Source organism: Hetaerina americana, unplaced genomic scaffold, assembly GCF_022747635.1.
Source record: "Hetaerina americana unplaced genomic scaffold, ioHetAmer1.1.p SCAF_47, whole genome shotgun sequence".
NCBI classification, from domain to species: Eukaryota; Metazoa; Arthropoda; class Insecta; order Odonata; family Calopterygidae; genus Hetaerina; species Hetaerina americana.
In genome coordinates, this window is record NW_027287063.1 from 3,697,733 (window position 1) to 3,723,996 (window position 26,264).

Here is a 26,264-nt window from a genome sequence, read left to right on the forward strand (position 1 = left end):
TCCTCACAATTCGTCCTCCACCATGCTTACCTTGCCCTATTTATTGCCCGATTCAATTTATTGTTGAACTCTTTGTTCTTCATTTTGCCAATCTCTGTATTTACATTCTTCCAATTTCTCCTCTCATCCATCTTTGTAATCATCTCATCCGTGATCCATGGTTTCCTAGTCCTTTGAGCGTTAACGGTTCCAATACTGTCCTTTGCGGCTTTATACAACCCTTCTTGATATTTTCCCATTTTTCTTCGATAGTACTTAGCTCTTTACCATCCTCCATGATTTCCTCTACAGCCTGCTGGTAGTCCTTCCTTTTTAATCCATTTAATGCTTCTACATTCCATTTTCTAACCCGCCGCCCCTGCCTTATCCTTTTGAAACGGACGCTACATTTCATAACAACTACATTGTGGTCAGAGTCTGCATTCGCTCCCGGGAAGCTGTGCGAATTTATCACAGTGTTCCTAAACTTGTGTCTAACCTGAATATAATCTAGCTGATACCTTTCCGAGTCACCTGGCATTTTCCATGTATACCTGCGTCTTTTGTGGTTTCTAAACCAAGTGTTGGTGATGACTAGCCCCTGTGTCCTGCAGAACTCAACTGCTTTCTCCCCGCGGTCATTCCTCGTGCCTAAACCGTAGTCCCCGACCTCGTCACCATCTCTTCCTTCGCCTACCGTTGCATTCCAATCCCCCATCACTATCAAATGTTTCCCTGAAGGAACACACGCGATTATGTCCTCTAATTGATCGTTTATCCTATCGACCTCTTTCTCCGTATGGTTGCTCGTTGGCATGTATACCTGAATAATAACCAAGTTCGTCGGTTCTGCTTTTATCTCTAATAGTGCTATTCTATCTGTTACCTGCTTTATGTTGACTGCGCTTCTTCCTACCTCTTCATTTAATACTATGGCAACCCCTCGTTGGCTCTCGTCCCCGCCGCTGTATATTGTTGTATAATTATCACTCCAGTAATCCCCGCTATCCTTCCATCTCACCTCACATAGACCTAAAATATCTATATTTCTCCTTTCCATTTCTCGCTTAACATTCTTCAATTTCCCTGTCCTCATCATTGTCCTAACATTCCACGTTCCTATTCTAACTAATGTGGTCTTTTTCTTCTGCGTCTTCTGTTCTGCTGCTGCTGGTTTTCCCTTGCAAGAATTTCGTGGGATGACGACCGCGGAAGCCTTGCCTCCCCCGCTGCCGGGCACGACACACGGCCAATTGGGCCGAGCCCCGTAGTTGCCAGGACTCAAAATCTCTGTAGTCCATCATGTTAATCTTGAGAATGATAATTGAGGTGGTTTCCCGTTGCCTTCCTCAATAGTGTTTTTAACGTGACACCATCACTTACAGGCCGCCCCACTGGGGTCAAACGCCATTGCAGCCGTCTCACTGAGGAACAGACGCTGCGTGGACTACCTTTCGTCTGGTTCCTAACCTTCGACCTATCTGGCATGGGTGACCCTAGTAGGAGCAATTATGATTACTCCCGCCAGCGCAGTTCTAGGGGTCATCGGAACGCACAAGCCCTTCCACCACGTCAAGGTTGTAGTCCGGGGAGGGCGTATTCGTTTATGAGTCTTTATTTAACCCTTTTCCAGCTATGGGGTTCAGGCACCGGGGAGTAGGGACGAGCGAGCGGGGCAAAGCTGGGCGTGTCTGTTGTGGTCGTAGGCTCGACCGACGGGCACAGACGCAGGGTATCTGGTGAGGAAGGGGGAAGGGAGTCGGGTCGTCGGGATAGGTGCAGGGAAGGCTGGGCATCTCGGGTGTGGTCGTAGGCTCGACCGAAGGACTGAGAGACAGGGTAGCAGGCGAGGAATGGGGAAGGGAATGGGTTGTCTCAGGTGTGGTCGTAGGCTCGACCGACGGACTCAGAGGCCGGGTATCGGGTGAAGAATGGGTCCCTGCTCAGAGCAGTTTCTTGCAAGGGCTCTAGCGTAGCCCTTACACTGCGCCTTTCCAGCCTCTAAGGCTACTAAGGTGGGAGGAATTCTTCTGCGTTGTCAGTCGTTTTGTTTTATTCCCGCTCAGAGCAGCCTTGGCTTCTTCTTTGCCGGAAGGGTGTCTTGCTCATCTTGGGATGCTATGGGGCGCTTGTGGCGGTCCCATGGCCAGACCCATATGTGGGGGTCCCTGTTCCAGGAGCGTCGCGCTGTATAAGGCATCGCGCCTTCGGGGGGGGGGCGACTTCGAAGTAACTACATAGTAGCCACATTGTAGCAACAAGGGAATTGGGTAGCGGACGTTGTCTCGTCTTGGTTTCCGAGAACCCCGCAATACACCACCATAAATGGTCTGGTATGCTGGGGGGTACTCCTTGGGAGAGTTAACCAATAGTGGGGGTTCCCGAGAAGTCCACGCTACAATGTATCTCTCAGTGGAAAGGGAGTGGGGTTCTTGAAGCAACCTAAAATCGGGCTTCAGCGCCAATATGGGAAGGAGGGCCGTCGAGAAGGTCCTGTTGTGTCCTCTTTTGATGCTGAGCAGCGGAGATAAGTCATCACTCCCGCGTTGGCGTATCTGGAGCACGGCATTCATCGGAGGATTTGCAATTGTCGCGGAAAATGGAACGTCGGGCATTTTAAGTACTTGCTCGAGGGTGTTGATGACGGGCGAGAACCTGGGCGAGGAGGAATGAGCGAGAGTCAACTCAACGAGGGAGTGGCTGGAATAGCAGCGAAGCGATGACTATGAGCAAATTTGAATATTTCGCACGGCTGACCATTTCAGACATTCCTTGGTTCGTCTTATCTCGGCAATTGATGTGCAAAGTGCAAATCTTACGAGGTAATTCGATGGCTTTACTCCGCATGAGTAATTAAATGACTTTGTGCACTTGAATTGTTTTATGAATTAGAATTATACAATAACTCAGTACCACATGCTTAATTATATGAAACAAAATTATTAAAATAATCTGAAAATAACGATTTCACGATATAACATTTCAAACGTAGTTTAGTGAAAAAATAAATGCTCCCAACACATCGCGGTCACTATTCAGATAATACGTGGTCTATAATGATAAACATTGCATTTAGCATCGTTTAGTGAGCACTTATTACCGGACTTGTAGCTTCTCTTGTAGGAAACTGGTCGGTTTAGGCGTCGCACAGAGCGTTTAAAAGTTCGTCGACGACACACTGCTTAGCAAATATTGACGATGCGGCGTAGGCGATATGCGAGGGATGGTGTCGGGTGGTCCAGGCAATCATAAAACCGCACCCTGAGTGACACCGCCGCCAGCAGAGGTGCCTCGAGTGCCCAAGGTCCTCCTTCGCCGCACGCAGGCATTTGGGAAGCCCACTGAGATTCTCTCGTGAGCGCATTCTTTCGTTTACGCTCCGACATCGCATCGCATTGTACACATATTCGATGACGTCGGAGCTATGACTTGACCGTGTGGACATTTCACATTTTGCAACATTTTGAGAGATAGTTGAGGCCAAGGAATAACAAATAACTTATGATAATTTGATTCTTCCTTGTTTATTATTCTCAAACATGGCAATTAGTCCTTTGGCTATGGATCTTCTGTATTCTCTGATTTCAAGCTCAAGTTCGTCAAATTTCATCAAGCTTATTTAATGTCGAGACGAAATACGAAAACAGTCTTACCGCAAAAAGGTGAATGACTCGACAAACTATCGCATCCACGTGCAAGGCGGACAAGCGGAAGAGCCTATCGCGTGACAGATCTCGAAAGTTAAGCAAAATGATATCGAGAAACCACCCCTCAAGGCGAGATCGCCTTTGCTTTCAACGGATGACCGGCGAACTGCCGGATTCCGGTCATTCTAGACCACGACAGCGTGAGGAAAATGAGGCGATTGTATCTTTATAACTTTTATCATTCATTCATTCTCCATTCGGTGGAGCATCCCACGAACAGGTTTGTTTTACTAAGGATGGGATGGGACTCATTTATTTCTCATTCGTTGAGTCGTTTCCTCAGAACCCCGTTTGATCATCCCTCCACCATTAACATACAGGCATTTATCTACGCGTATTATGGACGCTCAGAAAAATTGTTTCATTTAATTCGTCATGTTAATCACTCATTTTCCGGAAGATATTCCCTCAAATGCTTATCCTTTTTCCGTAAAACTTTTTTCTAATACTAACCATTTATTTCACCAATAATTATTGAAAATATTCGCGAAGAACCCTCACAAAGTCAAATTTCCAAGGTATTCAAGTAAAGATATCTAAGTAGAATCTATGAATTCAGGAAGCCCCGTACCGTTGCTCCGCATTTTTCATATCTTGATGGTGGTGGGGTTTTATTTATCTAATTTAACATTTAATATCAGCAGAGTTTTGACTGATGGTGTGATCCCGAGTAACGCGGGTTGATTGTTTAAGTTATGTAGTTATTTGCATTGATTACGCAAGGTTAATATATAAAAATATCGAGTCGGGAGATCAACTTTCTTGTCCAATGATCTGTGTGTGATTTTTTCATATGGCAACACTAATGCGAATTGCGATTTCATAAAATATCCACCAAGGAAATGTTTCCAGCGTAGCTCCTGGCGCAATAATGATTGAAATGCTTAAAATATCGTACCACAAATACTACAGTTATACACGTTAAATCATAATGAAATAATCAAAATCAAATTCTAGCTATATTTATTAATTCATAGTTAAAATCGGGAAACTAACTAATGTTTCGAGGCAAACGAAGAATCGGAGTTTCACGATTGTCATTCCTCTCCTCCGTCACAGTAAGGGTTTTTATGCAAACTACACTACAGATACACAGGTGCGATGAAACAAATATATTCTTTTATTTTCAGGTTAATTAAATTAGTTGACATGGACCTTAGTCCAGTCACATAGAATTGTTGTCTCGACTGACCGATACGTTTGAAAATTCTTATTGCGTCATCTTCTCCACCATATGGAGTACATATCCTCCTAATTGAAAGTGCACTTGGAAAGAGTTAATTACCTTAGAGGCGTCCAGGGCAGCAGCAATTAGTATTCCATTGCGCGGCTGCCTCTTCCCTAACCTGCGCTGCTGGCGGCCAACTAACATCATCCTCCGATTTCTGATTAGGCAGCATCGAGGGGGGGGGGTTGCAGGGAAGTGAACTCCCTTCCACTCCGCCCCCTTTCCCCCGCCACCACTTTGACCTTCCGGCGGCTCGCGGAAATGGAATGCCATAATTGCGGAATCGCCGCCGCTCGTGGGAGTCAAGTCCCGTGACCAGGGTCACCGTATATTCCGGAATTTCACCATGGCTGTGAGGGGAGGCGCTTAGCGAGTCGGCCCCGGGCTCGAAACCCGGTGGTTGGACTGTTGGGGGCAAATTATATGAAATAATGGCGAGGCAGTAAGCTATGCATAATGATTTAAAAAAATAAGCTGTAATAATTGAAGAATTAAAAAACGGGAAAATCCCATCCTTTACTTCGTACTCACCTAGAATTCGTTGGCCCACCCCGCCAGGACTTGAATACACGCATGCACGCCCCGAGGCTGCCCAAGTCATTTGTACTTTGTGGGTCAAACATTGGAGAGTAGGCGTCAGAGAAATATAAGGAGAACAGGGTGGATTGGCAGAGGCCTTCATTTGGGCGATATTGAGACCTAATGGTCCCTTCTTCCTCCATTTAACCCGTAAGATTGATAAGGTTCCCCATGAAAATCGGAGGTAAAAGACGAAATTTGGAAACATGTTGTACTTATCGTTAAACTAAGAAGCGAACTTATTTGCAATATTATGTACAATTAGTCACTTGTAAAATGCGACTGTTTATGGGGTTGCGGTAGTCCAGGGGGTGGAGCGTTGGACTGCTGACCTCAGGATGGGGAAGTAAGAGATTGGGACGTCTTTGTCTATATATAAAGATGCACAGAAGCAGCTAAGGCATACTAGCGATATTCATTCCGTGTCCCTCCCAACCCCATCTTAAACCGTAGACTTCCATATAATAATGCGATTATTAGTCTTGGTCTTTCTCTTCTACAACCTCCTTTCCCCTTAATGCAACCTTCTATGATACTTAATAAAAAAACCATAAACACAGTAATCAACCCGAAGGTCGGTTTGATAGGTGATGGTAGAGTTCACCCAGTACTAAGTCCGACGGCGTATGAAATTCACACATCAGGGTAGAGGGGGCAGATCCTTTCCCTGTGCCAGTAATGGTTTACCAGGAAGATCTGGTACCCGAAAAATCACATAGCTTGGGTGAAGCTGTACCCAGAGAGGAATTGCCCGGGAATCGAACCTGAGCCCTTCGGTCAGTAGTCCAACGCTCTACCCCTGGACTAACGGACCCACTGGAACTTAATACTGAAGTTCAAAGCGAAATACCGAAGACCGCAGCTTCACCCACATAGCTTGGGTGAAGCTGCAGGTGCCCAGAGTGAGGGACCGGAGGGGCCCGGGAATCGAACGAAGTATCATCATCTGGCCATCAAACTGCATCAAAACCGGTCGCCATAAAGTTATGGTTGTGTGGAATAGCAGTGTTTTATTCTTCCTTGCGCATTGCAAAGGAGTTCCACCGTGTTACGCCATCCACCATTGCATATAATGATAGCAGAATGAAAAATCGCCTAGAAAACAGCAATTTATTTTCTCCCAGTAATTGTTAAACAAAAAAACATAAGGAATTGTCTTCAAACTGAAGCAGATGTATCGACGGTGGTACGGTACGTCACAATTGTCGAACGAACGTCGCAATTTATTTCACGAATGAATCCAAATTCTTGGATTTGAACTGTGTACTGAAATTTGGAGCGCTGATTATTTTTTGGGTTTCTCGGTCTTTTGCGTAGCTGAGAAACTACGCGTCAATTTCCAGAGATTACGTTGTTATAAATGGTTTACCGGTCCCTCTAGATGCGTTGCTATTTTAAGGAATCACTGTGGTTGAAAACAATGGCGCATTTATCAATGTAAATGAACACGTCCTTAAGCACCAGGGCATTTTCAAAATAATACTAATAGTGTCACCCGGATTCTTTCGTGCGTCGGAGAGGGAGTCCGGATTGGGATAACTAAACACCGCGGGGGAAACAGACTGATAGAATTCTGAAACGACAAGAGAAACACGGTTGTGGAAAACGCACTCTTCGTTCAATATAGGAGGAGAAGACGTCGTGGGAATGCATCCTGGTCGGAACGAGACACAAGAACCAAGCGAAGTGGATTGCGAGAGGTTTCTCGGCGCACATATGAATAGCAATCGGAAGTGACGCGTACATTCAGCCGACTGAGATGCATGATGATGAAGAAAGTGACCCGGAAGAAAGGTGAAAGATGAAGCAAGAGGAACCCTAGATGTAGCACTTACATACTAGAGGAAAAGCAAGCAAAAGAAAAGTTCAAGGCGACCATCGACAAAGTCTGAAGTAAAGCAAGGCATTAGGAGTTAATAAAATAAACGGATAAATAATCAACGTAATCAGGCTCAGAGCGAAGGATACCCACCATGGAATGATAAAAAATAGCCAACACAATGGAGGACTACCATGTATGGTTTGTGAAAAAAGTATTTGGGAAAGTATTGGGCATAAATAGATTTATTTCAGATATCGCTACAACAATGTCTCAAAATTCTTCAGAGTACATCCCTTGAGAGTGTCGGCACACTTCGGCTCTTGCGGCTTTTCCACGACTCGAAGGCTACCTGGTAGGCGGAAGGTCCTTAAGTGTACGCGAGGAGGCTTCTTTGACGAAAGTTAGGGTCCCATGGCGGTGTCCCTGAGGGAGAGAGGATTTCACTTTTATAGGGAATAGGAAATAGTCTCGCAGGTGCCAAGTTGGACATTGAAGGGGTGGGGGAATAGTCGCGGTGCCGATACAGAAGGTCTATGTAAGCAGGCTCTGCTCTTTTGGTCGTTCATCGAAACCTTCGGGAATACGAGTTCAGCGCGGATCTTTCTCATTGCCAAATTTTCAGTGAAGTACGTAATGATATGTGCACTGCCACCGTCTAATCAGTGCCAATAATACGACCTGCGATCAAGCGCACACCTACCCGACGGTCTCAATTCAGCACCTCACGCACACTTAAGCAAAGAATTTGTTGCCGATACTTTATATACAAAGCTTGCATGACTTCGAGTAGTAGTAGTAGTATTTAGGGGAGGCGACTGACAGCTGAGGTCATTTGCGCCATAGGGGATGGACAGGAAAGGATGAAGTGTGGAGAGAAACCCCGTCGTTGGCTTAGCCTACTCTTTAAGAAAGGCGCCAAGGGGTCCGCAGCTTAACGTCCCATCCGACGGACGGCGTACCATGCCGTCAAAGTGCCCTCCACAAAGCACCTCAAGGAGGGATCGAAATACCGCAGAAAAATATTCAACACCGCCGGGATTTGAACCCGCACCCTCCGGGTGAGAAGCCAGTACGATAGGCACCGCAACATCTCGATCCGAGAAATCAGAAATGAGAAATGTGATTTGAATTAATGTATTTACACTGCAAATATTACGTACACGGGTATATTTTAGACGCTTTTATCCATACGAATGCATCTTACTTGATTTAATCCGCTGAATAACCCTATAGTTGTTGTTAATATATAGTCGCTGGATTTACGCGACTCCACAAAAATGCCGCCGAAAATCCTTGATTGTCCTCCCGTGAGTTTTAAGCAATCTCCCTTGATCAGTGGTCGGTAGCATTCTCTCCTGCGCCAAAGGGATCCGATTCCATGGGAACGCGAGCTTGCTTCCCTTCTCGCTACGGTCGCCTACCTACTTTGTTCTCGATGTCACCTTCACTGCACACTCGGTCGGAAACGGCGTGAGCGGGAGGAAGTCCTCGCACAGTCCAGCTCCGATGACGGCTCGGCCGACCGCGCTCCGCCCGACAGGACAATGGGTTGGGTGTTTTCACGCCCGAGCCTCGGGCGAACGGACGATGTCATCCGCGCAGCCGGACGTCTCTGCGCATTCTGAATGCATTCATCTGGGGAGGGGGGAAAGGGTGGAGGGTGCAGAACCGATTGTTACGTTCGAAGCACTCAGGAAAAGCGATATTGCTGAATCCAAAAGGTGGCGGCAAGACACTAATCACCGATGAAATGTTATTAAAATTGGAGATGCTCTTTTGAGTTGAATCATTATCGGAAGTGAAAGACTGGTTTGATAGACTTGGATACAGCAAATATGAAGCCCTGCGGCACGTGGAGTCCGCAATTTCAAGGTATTACGGGGGACCAGTTTCCCCTTTTGCTGTGCCAACTAATTGTTCTCGGGAAGCGCAAGTGGCACCCGAAATACCACTCATGGGCGGAGAACCACCTCCAGAGACGACGACGTCACGCTGCACTTGATATCGCCGAAGCAGTGCTAAGAGATAGGAGCATAGCTTTTGTTCTGATATCGCGTGGATATATTTCAGACATGAGCCATTCGCCATTTTTTCGACCCGTTTGTGCTAAGTTTTTAGCTTCAATCAAAATTGTTCTTTTGACGACTCGCCTTCAAAGTCAAAATCCGATTGGAAAAACTGATATGCGGTGTGTAAGTTGAGGGCTTGCCGAGTGCATGAGATTCGAACCGCAGCACTCCCCGTCGGATGACGATGACTACAACACGAGCCAGAGTTGATATCTGCGAGCGGGATTTGTTTATTCCGCAATTCATTCTTCTTAGATTAATTAAAGACATGCATGCGTTATAAATTGACCATTAAGATACTCAAAGATGTCGTGGAGAACATGGCGAAAAAGTAATTACATTTGGAAAACTTCGGATCCATTTTTTTTAAATAAATATATAAAATTTGAGCCCTCATCAAATGATTACAGACACGGTCAAAATTTTTATTGTTGTGTGAGTACGTAAGTGCTGTTGAGAGAATATCGAATTTTCATGCCCGTATGCTCAAATTCTGAGACTCAAAGTTGTCTACGAGTTTTGTAATCGATAGTATTGTTTCAAAAAATTATTATTATTATTGGTTGGGCACTTATCATTCTCCTATGACCGTTTGTGCTGCATCGTGGGGTCAACGTCAGAGGAGGCTCGGCATCTAGGTAGATGCCCAAGTCCATTGTCATTTGTTGTCTGAATTAAGTAAATCCACATCCTTGTATTTTCAGATGGATTAGCCATTAAGACGATTCCTCCCGCACGCGAGGGACTTCCTCTCTCACCGGTCGCGGTTTTCCGGCTTCTCTTCCCGGCCAATCAGGTTCAAGGCTCGTGAAGCGTTCGTTGCCCGACCCACTGATCGACAGCTCTCGGTCGCTTAGTGAATGAGACTTCTTCCTCTCGCGAGAGTCGCAACCTCCTGAAAACGCGATCGGAATGGTGGAGTAAGTAAACAAGACGGCTTCTTCCTCGAATTCGCTTCAGCTGAATTCCGAAAAGGCATTTCCGAAGGAGAAACAACGGAGCTGCCAAGACCTTCTGTTTTTAAAGGATCAAAAATGTCTCTCGCTGGCTCGTGTTCGCTCTACTGCTGACAAACCCATCCCTTGACTGCGTCGTCCCATCCAATTCTGCGAAATCGCACACCTCCTTTGGTGTTCAATGAACTCATGAGGCGCTCTCCGGGGTCGTTTATGGGACTTCGAAAGAATGGATACCGGAGACGGAATATTGCGAGTCCACGGGTCACGTGGGAGCGGAAGTGAAATGTTTCCGATTCACGACCTTTGAGATCACTTCGGAAGGGAAGGAAATCAGGATGCGTGTGAATATTGAAACTACATCTGCGAATTCATCACACTCACCTTACGATATATACGCGTATGTCACACTGGACATGTCCTGACACTTCCCACAACACGTGGGGTGTAGCGGAGAAATACAATATCGCCGGTTCAATTGATATGCTCAGTATTCCAATTGAAATATTGATCCCAGATATTTAACCATGTCAACCATACAGGGGAAATACTGAAATGTATAGTTAAATATGTATGTCACCGGAACAGGGTTGAGAGTGGTGCGTCGTGAATCACCCTTAGATTTCGGGACTGCTGAAGGCAGTTCCCCGAACAGGCCTCGTCATGGAAGCCCAAACCATGCAGCCGTCTCCTTGGAGACATATTTTGTTTACCGAAGCGTAAAAAAGCTCATTCTCGTAGCATTTCTGTGCGGAAAGGAATGGGATTACTCGTGTTACCCCCCACGGGCTTCTAAGGTCCGCAGAAACCTTGCGGTGAATGGAAGTGACTGCGAAGGTCGTATGCATTACGTATATCCAATTCTTCTATAGTTAATCAACTAGGTGCTCCCTTCGTGTGCTAACGCCATCGATTCCTAAAATGCGCATGCTCCACTTCCTTTTGTTTTTCCGAGGCAAACTTACAGTGAATATTTGGTATCGTGGAAAAAGCATGCATTGTGAAATAAATGCTCCTGAATCAAAATACCGTTTGAATTTAGGTAGTACTTGTTAAGAAGGATGGATGAATTGAAAGAAGGATTGAATTCCACCTCTTCTATTCCCGGTGGTGAACTTGATTCTCGTCAGGGAAAACTCTCCTCTTCCGTCAAAACCGAGCATTCAATGCTCGCGGCTTCTTGGATTTGCTTTCTCTGGTGCAGCGTCCATAGCAATGGAGCACTCTACATCACCATCGAAACGATAGGGAGACACCTCCGCCCGCCGTCCAACCAAAGGTCGCGACTTCGAATTTCTCTGCGGGCATTGATTGAACCATTTTTATTGAGTTCTAGTATCTGCATGAAATACTTACCGCTATCGGAGAAACTGAAGCACATGAATAATTTTCTCCTTTGAAATGTATACATTGTACATCTGGCTGTTGCCTGGTAGCTTTACTTACAACATAACGGTAATTAATACTGATTTTTCTTTTCTCCTTTTTAAAAGATCAGGGTCTAAAATTGCTGGATACTGATGGAAAACTTCCAGGTCACTGCCGAGACTGTGACGATGATCGAAGCGGAAGGATTCGTGACGAAGGGATTCGTTTGATCGAGTGGCACTATACGGTCACGTAGGATGACGGTACATAAATCCAAACATGTTGTCATGGCAGCACTCAAGGACATTGGACAGGGCATTAAATTGCGCGCGCACCGCGGATTTAGCGTCATGGCAGGGAAGGTGAGTCCCCCGAAGCGAGCAATAACAATCGATAAACAAAAATGTAAGTAAATTTTTCTCGATACTTACATTTCGAGGTGCACTGTGGGGCGGGGAAGACGGGAAGTATTGGGATTGACGCGTCATGAAATAGAGAGGCGATGAGTCAGGGCGGATTGGGGGTGATACGATGAAGCAGGGTCGACGGATGTGCGAGGAGGAAGCCTCTTCGGGGCTTCAGTCGACAACCGCGATGCTAATCGACATACAACTTCTTACAACTTGGTCTTGGCGGAGTGATTCCATTAAAAAGGCGATGCGAACACTTGAGGTCAGACTAAGCGGGGCAAAACTCCCTCACTCACATCTGGCCTTCGGCAGCTTCATGGGATTCAAGTAAGAAAAGAGGCAAAATGATTGTTGGCCGCAATGATTCATGAACGTTGAAGTCTCGTTCTCCAAGAACTGCAATGAATCAAGCTATCTCTGCAACGCCTCATGAATAAATGTCGTCCTTTCAAAATTGTGTGGTCATCCATTGCAATGTATTGGTTAATGAAAAACTTAAACAGAGTCACATTCAAACGGGACCCGGGTTCCAATGCATCATCGTCGGGTGCCTCTCCCTCCCCTCTCCTCAATTTCCTCCCCCATCAACACACCCTCTTTCTCCTCCTCCGTTCCTTCTCGACTATTAATCAGAGTTTCTGCTTCCTCTCCCGACGATGACGGGCCTTAGACGTATATTGAAGCCCCTAGGTCAAGTGGCTTTTCAACTGCGACTTTTTCTATTTCAGCAGTTTTGCCATACGTGTTTATGTGAAATTTAAAGCAAACATTTAGGATTTTTTAAATTTATAAATACTTAAATAATTATGAAAAGATAGTTTCATTAATTAGCTCCGCACATGTGTCCTTTGGTGACCACGGTTTAATAAAATGTATCCGTACAAATGGTCAGTGAAATGCATGCAATTATGGCACTTCCTCCAGGACCACCACCTCCCCAATCGTACGGAGACGCTCCGAACGAGTAGCAGCCACCCTCTACCCTCAAAGGATCTCAGTAGTTTAGGTGGAGCCTGATCCCACGTTTCGAGCCTGATCGAGAGGGAGCGAAAGACGGCGGCAGTGACCCGTTCGCTGTTTGTTTTGACGGGAGAAGAACGATTGGCAGACGGAGAGATTAAATTGACGATAGCAACTGGGCAGTTGTCTACATCAAAGAACATTTTGCTGAATTAATGGAATCTATGAAGTTACTCATTCGTCGCAAATAAGAGAAAAACGAGAATTCTTTCATGAAGAGGAAACTGAGTGAATGTGTATATATTTAAAAATGTTTTCAAGTTATTTTAGAAATTTCATTTTCTTCATGTGCTCTGCGAGGTTGATTACTTGTCAGTGGCCGTCTTTCTGTCGCCAGGCAACATATTTCCAATTGCTTCCCGCATTTAATTTTTTTCGAAGAATTCCATTCTGCGATCCTGTGGTCGATTCCATCGACCGTCCCGTGTCTCAATTTTCAGCCCAGCCTTGGAAAATATCTTGGAGGTAGATGCTATTCTAGTAGCGGCGTTTGTTCAAGAAAGATGTGCCCTGGGAAACTGTCGCAATAATTTTCATGTAAATGTGAATATCGCATACATTTCATTTTACTGCACCTTTAGAAATTATAATTGCTCCTTTTATCACTCAGCTTCCCTGCCTTACAGAAAGTGATGTGATAACTTCCAATGATACCGATTTTAAAATGACAAATCTGTTGATTGTCTTCTTTGTAAGCAATTAACCACAATTTTTAACGTTTTACATACCTTGATTACCGACGGTAGGTACGGGTTTTGGTGTTCACCGAGGGTTTTCGAGTGGCACGGAGGAATAATACAGTATTAATGAGCTGCGCAACTCTCCTTCATCGCCGTGGAAGAAAACGTCTACCTCCCCTCATAAATGATGAGACAACGCCGGGGGGATATTGCCATGGAGACAACGCCAGGGGGATATCGCCATAGAGACTGCGTCGGGGGGATATTGCCATAAAGACAACGCCAGGAGGACATTGCCTCCGTGCTCGCTCTTCTTCGAAATCAGACTAGCGACGGGAGGGAAGATCTTTTGCTTCAAAGAAAGTGCGGACAGTGCTTTGACAGCTTCCCGAGGCTGCAGCAGTAACCTTGGCGGTCTGTGTATTCACACCTATGCGAGAGCGCAAAACACCATTCGCCTAAACCAGGGCCCGAATCCTCTTTTGAGAGAATAAGTTCTCCAGTGCGAAATTCCTTGCATTTGCGGCAGTACCTAATCAATTCGAAAGCTGTTGTTTGATAGGCGAGGTTGAGGGTTTGTCTTTTGCTTGCACGGTATATGTAATTCCCACAGGATAGTGGAGGTCAGTTCCTTGACCTAGGTCATTGCTGAATCCTAAAAGTGATTCATTAGGTTGCTTCGAAACTTAGCCCATAATAAATTGATTTCTGTAGGGCAAAATTGCAATTAAAAGGCCACGCGAGACACCTTATGTCTCTTTCTCAGTGAAATATCAGAAGCATATCATTAAGTATGTTTGTGAAAATACTTGTAATAACATTTTGATTATTATTTAAAACGTTTTGGAGAAGTCGGAGAAGAGTTTCTGGTTGCTGAGTTGTGAAGTTGCTGGGGAAAATCCCACGAAGGCAGAAAAAGTAGGTGGAAACAATTGAGAGATAGTGGGATACGGCCGGAGGCCGAAGGACCACAAAGAGGGTGGGCTTCGTAGATGGCGCGGAGGAAGCCAGAAGCAACAAACAACTGAAGAAGGAAACTATGCAGATGGCAAGCAAGACGTTGCCGACGGACGAAGAACAGAATTGTACCTTTTTGCAAAACTCACCTTGTTTTGGCTGGATTGGCTACCCATAACCGGAATGCCTTACAGGAAAAAAAATTTTTATCTCACGATATTCCTCTCATAATATGCTAATTTTAATAGCAAGGCATATAAAGTGTGCCACCACGTTTATTATTTGACTCGTTTCATTCTTACAAGGGGCCGTGCATTTCTCGGTGGACTTTTTACCATTCGGACGACCGAGATTCTCATAACGAAAGTGAAGTGAAACACGCTCGTTGAGAAGGGTCGAGACTAAAACCTGAATAAAATACATTTCGCCCGACATTATTATTATTATTATTATTAGCAGTAGTCGATCGCCTTTGGATAGGTTTTTCATGGGTTGCCCTGCACTGCACAAGATGTACTCCTAAACCCTATGAACTGACCTAATATCCTTAAGCATCATACCACAATGGCTCATTATTCAGCCCTGCACACTTGGCATCTCCCTAAATTCCAACCAAAACGCCCGCTCTTTCCTTCGCTCTCCCCGCACTCTACCCTCCATCTCCGTCTTCTCCAGCATCCCACTGTCTCTCTCTCTCTCTCTCTCAGTATCTCAGGCATCTGCTTGTCCTGCCTTTTATGAATTTAACCCAACAGCCGTGTTTCTCTCCCTTCGTATGCCTAGGACTTATTGTCGGGTTAAATTTGAGATATTATCAGGAAGTCCTCAATTCATCCACATTTGGCATTCGATTGCGACGGTAAAACGTTAATGCAACATGTTTGTCGGTACAAAAATACATTCCGACTCGGGCGTCAGATAATTATGGATATGACAAGGTAGCGCGAAAAGCCCCAAGGTAACAGGAACCCATTTTTGTGCCTGGCGAATTTTAGCATGCGTAGCATTTAATTATCCCGTAACATGAAGTATGGAACACGGCCACAATCGAATCGCTTCCGGATGCTAGTGAGAACAGAAATCTCAAGAGCTGGGATCCCGGAGGCTTTGGCCGAGACTATACGAGCAATGTCTATTGAAGCACTTCGATTATCCATTCCAGACGGGAGGGCATTAAAGAAAATGGTGTGGAGTAGACTGAGATAAGGAGGCGGACGCACTCCGCTCTTGAAAAAAGACACCTTGAGGAACTCAGGCAGATTGACCTCGTTGAAGGGCAGTGCGCTACAGTCTTAGAGCGTTCTATACGTGACTGCTCACGAGAATACCTTGGAATCTGAAACTGAACTGAAATTGGAAATCTGAAACGCTGAAAACAAATGAAAATCCCTCGGGAATCTTTGGGTTGATTACTGTGTTTATGGTACACACACGCACGAGCGCACGCGCGCACGAGCGCGCACGCACACACGCGCACACACACACATTGGGTTTGTATTTTTGGGGCTCCTTCCCCTACCTGGTTTGGGTCCACCCCGAGTATTTCACGTCTTCGGTACCATCCATTTCTGGAAGGCTTTCCCCAATCCGCCACCTGGGGAGGCGCTCGGTAGGGGACCAGGAACCCCCCTGAAGAAGTTCCAGAGATATTCCTCTCTATGTAGAACAGGTGCATGAGGGAAGGAACTTTTTTCACTCATTAGAAACGGCAGAGACTAGTTCTCCTCCCAAAAGGAAAGAAGCCAACAGACGAACCGTCATCCTATCGTCCACTCTGTATGCTTGATACGGCAGGAAAAATTTTTCGAGCGAATAATCTATGGGAGAATTGAAGAAATATCGGAGAGACATCTATCCGAAAATCAGTTTGGATTGCGAAAGAACCGTAACACTCTCGACGCCATCAGTCTCGTCGTTAATAAGGCAAGAGAGGCAATAGCTGGCGAAAGGTGGAAGAACGGCGAGAAACAGTACTGCCTGATACTGACATTAGACATCAAAAATGCATTCAACTCAGCCAGATGGGATCGTATTATGGAGGCGCTCTCTAAAATGGCTGTCCCTGGATATATACGGAAGATGGTGAGGAGCTATTTCAAAGACTGAATCCTGAGGTATGACAGCAACGAAGGTCCTAAGCAGTATCACGTTACCGGAGGAGTTCCACAAGGCTCGGTGCTTGGACCGCTACTTTGGAATATCATTTATAATGGGCTCCTGAGAATTAAAGGCCCCAGAGCAGTGACAAAAGTGGCGTTCGCTGAAGACGTCGAATGGTCATTGTGGCAAATCATCTCGATGAGGTTACCCGCCTCTTCAGTGTTTCCTTTGAGATGAGTAGAGAATGGATGGGGCAAATGGGATTAGGGCTGGCCGAACACAAAACGGAAGCGGTACTAGTCACCAGCAGGGAGAACCTGGAGACCATAACTCTGAGAGTGGGAGAACATCGAATTGCCACCCAGTCATCTTTACGATACCTCGGCGTGCAGATTGACTCGCATCTGAATTTCAAAGCCCAGGTAGAGAGCGCAAGCACAAAGGCAGCTGCAGTTGGCAAGGCCCTATCACGGCTCATGCCCAACGTCGGAGGAGCAAAGCAGAAGAGGAGAGCACTCCTGACGTCAGTCACCAAATCAGTCATCAAGTTGGCATTGCCATTTGGGCCAACGCACTCGCAACCCAGAGCTCGCGTAAGAAAGTGGCGTCCGTGTATCGGCTAAGGGCCCCACGAGTAGCAAGTGGATTCCGCACGGTGTCCAAGGAAGCAGTAGAAGTCATCTCAGGACTTCTGACAATCGAGATACTGGCGGAAGAACGGAAGGAGATCTTCAAAAAAAGGAAAGCTCTACGAGATCTGAAAGACAAGAAAAAAGAAGAGGACCTGAAGAAAACTGAGGAACGTAAAAGGAGTTTAGAACGGTGGCAGAAAAGTTGGGATGAGTCAACTAAGGGCAGATGACGCACCGGTTGATTCCCCAAGTTGGCGACTGGCTGAATCGCAGTCACGGTGAGGTCAACTATTACCTGACATAGATGCTATCAGGCCATGGGTGCTACCGAGCCTACCTATAAAACTTCAAGCACGAGTCCCCAGAGTGCCCATCCTGTGTAGGAGTCGACGAAAATGCAGAGCATGTGTTCTTCAAGTGCCCGAGATACGATGAAGCAAGGAAAGAGCTAGAAATGACGATTAAACAGAATATAACTCCAGAAGGTTTGGCGGAGGTGATGATTTCATCAAAGGAGGCGTGGGGAGCAGTCGATACCTCTGCATCGTAAGTTCTAAAGGGCCTACAAATCGAAGAGCAGGAGAGAAAGACGAATGAACGTAGAAAAAAGAAGAATGAAGATAAAATATTAGAGAGACAAGATTAGAATAAAGAACAGTATAAGAGGATAAACCACAAGAAAGAAGAGCACTCCGAACCCCTAATCTTGCCGCCAACATCATGGCAGGGAGGGGGGAGTGAGGGTGCCGCTAAACAGATTAAGAGCTAGCAATAGCTATCGCCCCCCCGCGAAGTAATTCCTGACGGCAGTTCCGCGGGGGGATCAGGCTTGGATGTCAAGAGGGTAGTTTTTTACTTGGTATTGGTCGCCGGGTATGACTCCGGCCGCGTTCCGATACATCCAGGAACCCGTGGTCATTCACCCTCGGTTGACTTTGATACCAGACCGAGCGCAAAGTCGCACCCAAAATTGGTAGGACTGATTTTCTCTGGCGCGAACGGAGCGGTGGAGGGGGGTCTGCCTGGCAGGGTAAGGTGGAGGGGGCTCTTAGCAACAGACCGACACCAACCCCAGTCGCCTGCGGGCTGTCGCTGAGTGAGGACACCGTTTTTAGTGAAGCAAATTTTTTGTCCGCGTCGAAAAACAAAATGAATCTGAATTTAGAGCAACGTTATTCCGTGAAGTTTTGTGCGAAACTCGGGAAGACGGCAACTGAGACCCTCGATATGATCAAGCAGGCTTATGGGGACACTGCCTTAAGCAGTTTTACAGTATTTGAGTGGCACAAGTTGTTTAAATAGGGTAAGGAGCTCGTTGAAGACGACCATCGCTCCGGACGGCCGTCGACGGCAAGAACCGACACGAATGAGGACAGAGTGAGGACACTGCTGAACACAGACCGACGCTTAACCAGTGAAGAAATTGCAGGCCAGTTGGGTCTGTCTGCATCCAACGTCCAACGCATTATTTCACAGATGACGAGATGAAGACTGCATGGAAGGAGGAGCTGAACAAGATCACAAAAAATGATTTCTTGAAGTGCTTCGAGCATTGGAAAAAACGTTGGCGCAAGTGTATAATATCTAATGGGGATTACTCTGCAGGGGACAAAATAGATATTCATGAATAAATAAATAATTTTTGAAAGAATACAAAAGTCGTGATACTTTTTGAACAGGCCTCGTATAGGTATAACTGTAGTGTAGCATAATTTATGGGTCCATTTCCATATTTTTAGAGTTCCTTTGAATAAAAAGTTACCTCTATTATGAAATAATCCGATTCCTTGGGTTTGTTTCTCAGTGACCCCTACGGGAAATCATTTCGTGAACCATAGATATTGGAATATATCTACAGATTTTATTTTTGAAAAATACGGCAAATAAGGGTAATAATTATGCTTGTAAAACGTGGCTTAATCGTGAGTGTTTTTGGGATAGTGAGGAACAGAAAATTTATCTTTGATATTACTCGATAAACATTTATTAATCCTCTGACTAAATTTCATTGTGTCCGATATCAATCCCCGCCTCGTTCGAATTTTCGATAAAACGCGTGGATTCTTAGCTCTGTGTGCTCCTCATTCATTTGTGATGTCAGTGTATGATTCCACATCAAGAAGGCACATCTACAATTCCCCTTCGAACGCAGTTTAAGTTTAATTTAACGTGTGGGGGGGAGGAATCCGATTACATTATTTGATTATTATTTTCGATTCTAAATTGTATTTAATTTAAGAGATACATTATTTAAATACCTACTGTTAGGTACTGAATATATTAATCGATATTTAGTTATAAAATATTTCGAACAGAAAAACCAAGCACTGCAGGATTTTTACCTAATCGGTTTAGAAACAATGCTGTAAACATGCCAATGGAAATATTAAGTGGAGAGCTTAAATATAAAAATTGATGAAGATCCAAAATTTTGATTCGATATATCTACAATAGAATTTCGTTCTAAGATAATCAGCCTCTCTGCAAGAGTAACAGCGAAGCAAAAGGAGAGGATTTCCAATCCCGGGTAGAAGAAGGAGCGGGAGATGTGAAGACGCGCTTTATTCGAATACTGATTATTTTTAGTTGACTTTATTATGGCGTAAGGTAATGGCTGGCCGTGGATTTGGCCATGCGCAAGGTGTGCTCCAAGATGGTGCCGAAAATTCTGCCATGCCGCGCTCGTCGTCAGACAGCTCCTGGCCAAATACGGCGTTGCTACGTTGCCGCACCCGCCCTATTCTCCCGATCTGGCACCACCGGACTTCTTCTTCTTCCCCCTGATGAAAAGACAGCTCAAGGGACGACGTTTTGACACGATAAAGGCCGTTCAAGAGGCTTCGACGAGGGTCATCAACGGCATCCCCAAAGAAAATTTCCAGCGGGCGTACGGGGAATGGGAGCAACGTTATACTAAGTGTGTAGCAGCTCAAGGAGCATACTTTGAAGATTATTAAGTCGATGTAAGTATATCGTCAATAAAATTCTTGTAAAAAAATCAGTCCTACCACTTTTGGGTACGACACTGTATATATATATATATATATATATATATATATATATATATATATATATATATATATATATATATATATATATATAAACACACACACATTATCCCCTCCCCGGACTACAATCTTGACGTGGTGGAAGGGCTTATGCGTTCCGATGCCCCTAGAACTGCGCTGGCGGGAGTAATCATAATTGCTCCTACTAGGGTCACCCATGCCAGATAGGTCGAAAATTACGAGCTAGACGAAAGGTAGTCCACGAGCCGACTGTCCCTCAGTGAGACAGCTGCAATGACGTCTGACCCCAGTGGGGCGGCCAGTATGTCATGGCGTCACGTTAAAAAAAAACTATTGAATAGGCAATCTCCTCAAGGAAACCTCCTCAATTATTATTCCTAAGATAAATATGATGATCAGTAGAGAGATTTTGAGTCCTGAAAACTACGGGGCTCAGCCCAATCGTCCGTGCGCCGTGCCCGGCAGCGGGGGAGGCAAGGTTTTCGCGGTCGTCATCCCACTAAACCCTTGGAAGAGAGAACCGACAGCAGCAGGATGAAAGAGGCAGGAGAAGAAGACCAAAATAGATAGAATAGGAACGCGGAATGTTAGGGCAATGATGAGGACTTGAAAATTGGAGAAAATTAAGCGAAAGATGGAAAGGGTAAATATAGATATTTTAGGTCTATGTAGTGTGAGATGGAAGGATAGCGGGGATAACTGGAGTGATAATTATAGAATAATATACAGCGCCGGGGACGAGAGCCAACGAGGGGTTGCCATAGTATTAAATAAAGAGGTAGGAAGAAGCGTAGTTAGCATAGCACCGGTAACGGATAGAATATCACTAGTATACACAAAAGCAGACCCAACGAACTTGGTCAATATTCAGGTATACATGCCAACGAGCAAACATACGGAGAAAGAGGTCCACAGGACATACGATCAGTTAGAGGACATAATGGCGCTTGTTCCCGCAGGGAAACATCTGATAGTGATGGAGGAGACGAATGCGACGGTAGGCGAAGGAAGAGATGGTGATGAGGTCGGGGACTACGGTTTAGGCACGAGGAATGACCGCAGGGAGAAAGCAGTTGAGTTCTGCAGGAGACAGGGGCTAGTCATCACCAACACTTGGTTTAGACACCACAAAAGACGCAAGTATACATGGAAAATGCCAGGTGACTCGGAAAGGTATCAGCTAGATTATATTCTGGTTAGACACAAGTTTAGGAACACTGATAAATTCGCACCGCTTCCCGGGAGCGAATGCAGACTCTGACAACAATTTAGTTGTTATGAAATGTAGCGTCCGTTTCGAAAGGATAAGGCAGGGGCGGCGGGTTAGAAAATGGAATGTAGAACCATTAAATGGATTAAAAAGGAAGGACTACCAACAGGCTGTAGAGGAAATCATGGAGGATGGTAAAGAGCTAAGTACTATCGAAGAAAAATGGGAAAGTATCAAGAAAGGGTTGTCTAAAGCCGCAAAGGACAGTATTGGAACCGTTAACGCTCAAAGGACTAGGAAACCATGGATCACGGATGAGATGATTACAAAGATGGTTGAGAGGAGAAATTGGAAGAATGTAAATACAGAGATTGGCAAAATGAAGAACAAAGAGTTGAACAATAAATTGAATCGGGCAATAAATAGGGCAAGGGAAGCATGGTGGAGGACGAAGTGTGAGGATATGGAAGGTTTGCAGAGAAAGGGTGAAATTGGTGCGCTCTACAGAAGAGTTAAATCTTTATCGGGAAGTAGAAAAGGGAGATCTATGCTTACAGTTAGAGATAAGGAGGATAAGGTAATAGTTGACACAGGAAAGGTCCAAGAGAGATGGAAGGAATATGTAGAAGAACTGTAGAGTAAAGAACTCAGACCAAAAAATTTAGACATAGAAAAGGAACATGACGTAGAGAAAGATAGCTTAGGTCCAGGCATACTCGACAAGGAGATAGGAAGGGCATTAATGGAGATGAAACTAATTAAGGCTGTGGGGGTGGATAACATTCCTGTGAAGCTACTGAAATGTTTAGGCAAATGTGGAAGGAATAGGCTATATGGGCTGATCCGTAGTATTTATGAGGAAGGAATCTGGCCGGAAGACTTTGTGAGATCAGTTTTAGTTCCTTTTCCGAAAAAGGGAAAGGCTACATCATGTGAGGACTACAGGACAATAAGTTTGATATCCCACGCAGCTCAAGTTTTTCTCAAGATCATAAACAAAAGAATAGAGAGTAGGGCAAATGTTTACTCAGGGGATGATCAGTTTGGGTTTAGGAAGGGGGAGGTACGCGTGATGCCATTGCAGTAAAAAGAGATTATTAATCGAGAGGAATATAGAACGCAACCAGGAGGTATTTGCCTGTTTCGTAGATTTCGAAAAAGCGTTTCATAGAGTGAATAAGGAAAAACTAATGAGCATATTGAAGAAAATAGGAATAGATTGGATGGAAAGGAGGCTAATCCGCAGCTTGCACATGTCTCAGACTGCTCTGGTGCGAGTGGGGAACGGAGAGTCCGGATGGGCAGTGTTAGGAAGAGGTGTAAGGCAGGGTTGCCCATTATCACCGTTGCTCTTCAACCTGTATGCAGAGAAAATGATCAAAGAGGCATGGGAAGAACTGGAGGTAGGAATGAACGTTGGGGGGGGGGGGAATTCGTAAAATCAGTTAGGTTTGCTGATGATCAAGCTTTAGTTTGTCAGTCAGCCAAGGGCTTGCAAGCATTGCTTAGTGATTTGGAAATTCATTGCGACAGGTATGGGATGAAAATCAACATTAATAAAACAAAGGTTATGCGATTTTCTGGAAAGAAAAAGGCTAAGCTAAACATTAAAACAGGAGGGCAAAAACTAGAGCAGGTAGAACAGTTTACATATCTCGGAATTTTTTGGATTAACACGGGAGGGAGTTGATGACAGGGACGTTGAGTAAGGATATTAAGAAAATACTCGTAAAAACTGTGATATGGAGCGTAGCTATGTACGGTGCGGAAACGTGGTAATTGAAGCAGGAGGATAGACGTAGACTGGAGGCTTTTGAAATGTGGGTGTGGAGAAGAATGGAGAAGGTGAAATGGACCGTGAAGAAAACAAATGAGGAAGTACTTGGTATGGTGGGCGAGGACAGGGGATTGTTTGGAGAAATTCTATCTTGTGTCGAAAGAATATTGACGCACATTTCCATTTGCCAAATCAAAGCAAGTCTAATGGTTGTGGCAAAGACAACCCAAATAATTAGGACTGTCGAATATTTTATTAAATACTTCAAAAGTTGGCGCACACTTAAAAATGAGCAACATTTCGATTGTTATGATAAAAAAGCTCCCTCCTTTCATTATTTCCTATTGAAAAGCGCCCCCGTCCACCGAAAGCTGATCATCTCGACCAGCAGAAGTTTTGTGTTTGCGTCTCTGAACCCGAGCAACCTCCACCGCGCGTCTCCTTACTTCCGCCTCCGTTCGCTGTAAATGCCCATGGCACCCTCACTGCCGCACACCAACCTTGCTGAGGAATCCTCCGGAGGCGACTCGGAAGCTGTCGGACAACAGGAGGAGGAGGCAACAAGCCAGGCATACCCCCGGTTGCGCCGCAGGAGTCCTCATCTCTGCTCGATTCCCACGGCGGTTCGCCCGGCGATTAACCAACGCCGCCCTACTCAGACAAGAAACCCTCGAGTCAAGTCGGACTTCTTTCCGTATCCGGGGGAGTGACGGGCTACCGTTGGAAGTCCGGCACGGAGCAGCGACACGTAAACGACTCCTTCGTCCTGCCGGCGATTGTCAACACTCGCAGCGACCTGCCGTCTCTGCGAGGTTGCGAGGGGAGGGGATACAAAAGGCGATGACGCCTGCGCAGTGAGGGCTCTTGCGCGAAGCCGTACCGTACACACACACACAAACACACCGTCACTCCTGGAACTCCGACCCCTTTCCCCCTCCCGCGCACAGCGACTTCACGGATTTCAGCCATATGGTTGCGCGGCATGGAGGAGTCATTCCTTCGCCGGAAGGTGACGCGCGATTTCCGTGAAGGAGATTTAAAAAAATCCGTGCTCTGGGAAATCTGTAGCTGAGCGTCGCACGACACCTTCTCCAATACGTAGTCCGGGAGCGTTTGCGATAGAGACGGGAGGCACCACTCGATTAATCGGAACGTCAGCTGTCCCTATTCCTCTAAATGTAAGGAGAGTGGACAATGAACACTATTAGGCCAGTAGAATAGGTAGATGGCGCGCGCGGGGTTACGGCGTGGCGTGAGGCTGGATTGACGAGTCAGAATATCGTATAGCATTGGATAAATAGAGTTTGGTAATTGTTAATCCCGTGCCGTGATTAATTTAATCTTTCAAGTGTGCGGATACAAAAAATGAACGCAAACGGCAACATAAGGCTGACTTCTTATAAATGTTAATGAATTTAATATCGGCGATCCTTTAACTTTTCCCTGTTTTCTTTCTCTCACCTACGTTATTTTTTCACATTCCATCTTGGATACCATTTACACAACATAATCTCTATTTAAGAGGTGCGCAGAGCGGAGTAGCTCAGCCATCAAACCAACCTCCGGGACGATTACCATGGTTTTGTTTGCTCCTCACAACACTTGATCGTATTTTCTTCAGTGTTTTAATGTTTTCCTTGCCTGTGTCAAGGCGAGTAGAGAGGGGCCATTATAGATTTGTCTGCCGTGAGTCTTTTTCACGTTGATAAGACTTACTTTGGATAGCATTGCAATCTTTTCAATAATTTTTGCTTTGGAATGCTCTGGTGGGAGAAGAGGAGTAAAGGAGGGAAATTGGGGGATCGAGATGGTGCGGGGGCTAACGTACTGGCTTCCCACCCTGAGGGTGCGGGTTCAAATCCCGGCGGTGTTGAATATTTTTCAGAGGTATCTCGATCCCTACTTGAGATGCTTTGTGGAGGGCACTTTGAGTGAGTACGCCGTCCGTCGGATGGGAGGTTAAACTGCGGACCTTTTGGCGCCTTTCGTAAAGAGTAGGCTAATGTCGACGCCGGGTTTCTCTCCACCCTTCATCCTTTCCTGTCCATCCCCTATGGCGCAAATGACCTCAGTTGTCGGTCGCCTCCCCTCAAAACTACTACTAGGAGGGATATTTTCCTGATGGGCTATGGCTGTATGGGTGCGGATAGCTAACGGAAAGTCGTGGAGATGTGCAGCTGACCTCTTCTTCTCTAATGAGTTCCTAATATGAATTTTTACTGTTCCTATATGCCAATTCTTTCTCCAGGCTAACATCATTGCATTCTTTTTTTGCTGAAGGAATTTCTTACTTTGAAACCCTTCCTTATTATTTTCTATCCATGGTTAATTTAAAGTACGACCCCTCACATATATTATTTTTCTTTTTTTCTATGGCTGTGCTAAACATATTATTAACATATTTACCTTGGATGAATATGTTATGCTGCATTAAATCATCAATTATTTTCCCTCGAATTTAATTTGTCACATTCATTTTCAGCAAGCCTTTCGCTGGCTCCTCATCCTATATTAATTCTTTGTCTTCTTAAAAAAATTTGACATATTATCATTTCCTGATCCGTAAATTCAAAATTTAAAGTAACATCGTCTAACCCAAGTTAACGACCTTCAAACTTCTCTCGGTGAAAACATTCTTTCGTAAAATACTTCGGACGACATTCGAAATGCGATTTTGGCGCAAAAATCTTTGTGAAACAACCATTTTCGTTTCACGTTTTCATAGAAATAAAACTGTGGGG

General features: G+C 45.3%; 1 protein-coding gene across 1 annotated transcript in view; it reads right to left on the reverse strand.

Moving 5' to 3' along the window:
- The window catches only part of LOC139693341 (ganglioside GM2 activator-like), a 37,785-nt gene extending 13,445 nt beyond the window's left edge, over positions 1–24,340 (reverse strand). Inside the window, exon 1 of the mRNA XM_071591467.1 lies at positions 24,024–24,340. Within this exon, the coding sequence (XP_071447568.1) occupies positions 24,024–24,125 (102 nt within the window). The 5' untranslated portion in view covers positions 24,126–24,340. The remainder of the gene's footprint in view (positions 1–24,023) is intronic.
- Positions 24,341–26,264: the final 1,924 nt, after the last annotated feature.